The sequence below is a fragment of the Otolemur garnettii genome, unplaced genomic scaffold (genome assembly GCF_000181295.1).
Source record: "Otolemur garnettii isolate 467f Iridium unplaced genomic scaffold, OtoGar3 scaffold00142, whole genome shotgun sequence".
In the NCBI taxonomy this organism is placed as follows: domain Eukaryota; kingdom Metazoa; phylum Chordata; class Mammalia; order Primates; family Galagidae; genus Otolemur; species Otolemur garnettii.
In genome coordinates, this window is record NW_003852537.1 from 3118398 (window position 1) to 3120442 (window position 2045).

The 2045-nt window shown below is 42.8% G+C and overlaps 1 protein-coding gene across 1 annotated transcript in view; it reads right to left on the reverse strand.

Moving 5' to 3' along the window:
* Nucleotides 1-2045, reverse strand: part of PMS2 (PMS1 homolog 2, mismatch repair system component) — a 31051-nt gene that overhangs the window by 2976 nt on the left and 26030 nt on the right. The window contains exon 13 of the mRNA XM_023518629.1: nucleotides 1746-1915. Coding sequence (XP_023374397.1) covers nucleotides 1903-1915 — 13 coding nt within the window. The 3' untranslated portion in view covers nucleotides 1746-1902. The remainder of the gene's footprint in view (nucleotides 1-1745; nucleotides 1916-2045) is intronic.

Consider the following 2045-nt stretch of genomic DNA (forward strand, 5'->3'; position numbering starts at 1 on the left):
GTCTCACTTTATCGCCCTCTGTAGAGTGTGGTGACGTCACAGCTCACAGCAACCTCCAACTCCTGGGCTTAAGCGATTCTCTTGCCTCAGCCTCCCGAATAGCTGGGACTACAGGTGCCCGCAACAATTCCCGGCTATTTTTTTGTCACAATTCGGCCAGGGCCAGGTTTGAACCCACCACCCTTGGTATATGGGGCCAGCGTCCTACTCACTGAGCCACAGGCACCACCCATTGATCAGCGATTTTCAGTGTGCCATGAGAGGATCTTAGGTGTGCTGTGAAAATGTGTAAAGATTAATTAAATTATTTTCAAAAGAAGTTCAAAGCACAGTAAATATATTCTTTTACTCTTTTGTTGATCAACATAATTTAAATATGCTGCATAAGTTTAATTATAGACTTGAGTCTGGTGTGAGATAAAAAAGGTTAAAAAAAACACTGCACTAGACTCTTCACATGACTGTTTTTAGACACCCTCACTTAAAGTCTAATGGGATCCCAGACAGACCACGTCTCACACAGTACTCTTGATCCTATCCAGGCCCCTCCTGCAGTCCTGACACCCTTTGCTGTCACTTCCCTCCCCAGCAGCTCCTACAACATGCAGCACAGCCTCCAGGCTCTGACAGGGCCTTCATAGGCTCTATGTGGCTGCCCCTCTCCAGGCACACAGTCAGCACCTGGCTTCACTCAAACACCCTGACCCTTCACACTTGCTCTATTTGACCAATTCTTTCTTCACCCTGACTTTGAAGTAATAGTTCAGATGTCAATTCCTCAGACACCATTCCCTAACCACATTTCACCTGGTCCCCTCATTTTCTGTGGAGTCTTGAGTGCACTTACTGGTATCTTATTGGTGTCATTAATTTTTGTTGATATCTTTTTCTCCCCACCAAACTGTATCCTCCACAACGGCAAGGACCTCAGTTACCTCTGTATCTCTAGCACCTGGAACAGGATGGGCCACACAGCAGGGGCTCAAGGAATATTTGTTAAATAAAGGAATGACATACTTCCCCTCTTTATGGCAGGTGAAACAGAGTCACTTACTTTCCTCGGATAGCAGGGTAATGCCCAACCACTACTCCCGCTTTCCAATACCAATCCAAGTGGCAACAGTGATACAATATGCAATAACCATGCACAGCACCCTGTAAGACACTTGCCAACTAAATGACTTCACAGAATCTTGGACAATGTCACCTAGGCCTGGCAGCAGCAATCTCTATTCACTCAAGTTGTTATTGCCCATAAGGTCCACCAACAAACAAGGTGCCTAAACAGCTACTATACTGGGAATCAACAAGAGCTCTAAGATACAATACTGTTTAACAGAAATAGAGAAAGAGCTACAGTTATGAGTTAGAGGCACAGATAACACAAACATGCTGAGCTGGTACATCATGCTGACAGGGAGCAATGTGGCAGAACATTGACTAAATCAGGAGCTTAACTAAGAAATTCCTTAGACTATGATCTTGAGCAAATGAGCTTTCTTTTATTTTATTGATTTTAGAATATTACAGTGGTACAAATGTTTTAGTTACATGGATTGCTTTTATACTGCTTGAGTAGGGTGGTAAATGGGCCCATCACCCATTACGTGCCAAATGACTCATTATCTATGATTGCACCCACCCCCTTCCCACCTACTTGATTTCCACTGAGTTTTACTTCCATCTGTGTACATGAGTGCCAAAACGTTAGTTTTGGTTTAATAGGTACATGAAGAGCTACTTACTGACTTTCGACAGGCTCGGGAGGCAAACATCTGTCTGACTCTGGAAGGCCGGCACATGACCCCAGGACTGTCACTTAGCATAAAGATCAGTTCATCTATATCCTGGGGCCCAAAGGTCCAGTTTTTACTAGTTGGCAAGGAAATCAATTTAGCCCTTTCAGTGACTGGAGCTAAAAGAATAGAATTTTGAGAAAAATCCATTATTTGAGAAATACATTTCATTTGAATGATACTTGTAATATAACTTGAAAGAGAAAAACAGAATGCTTTTTAGGGGAACTTTTTTTTTTTTTTTTTTTT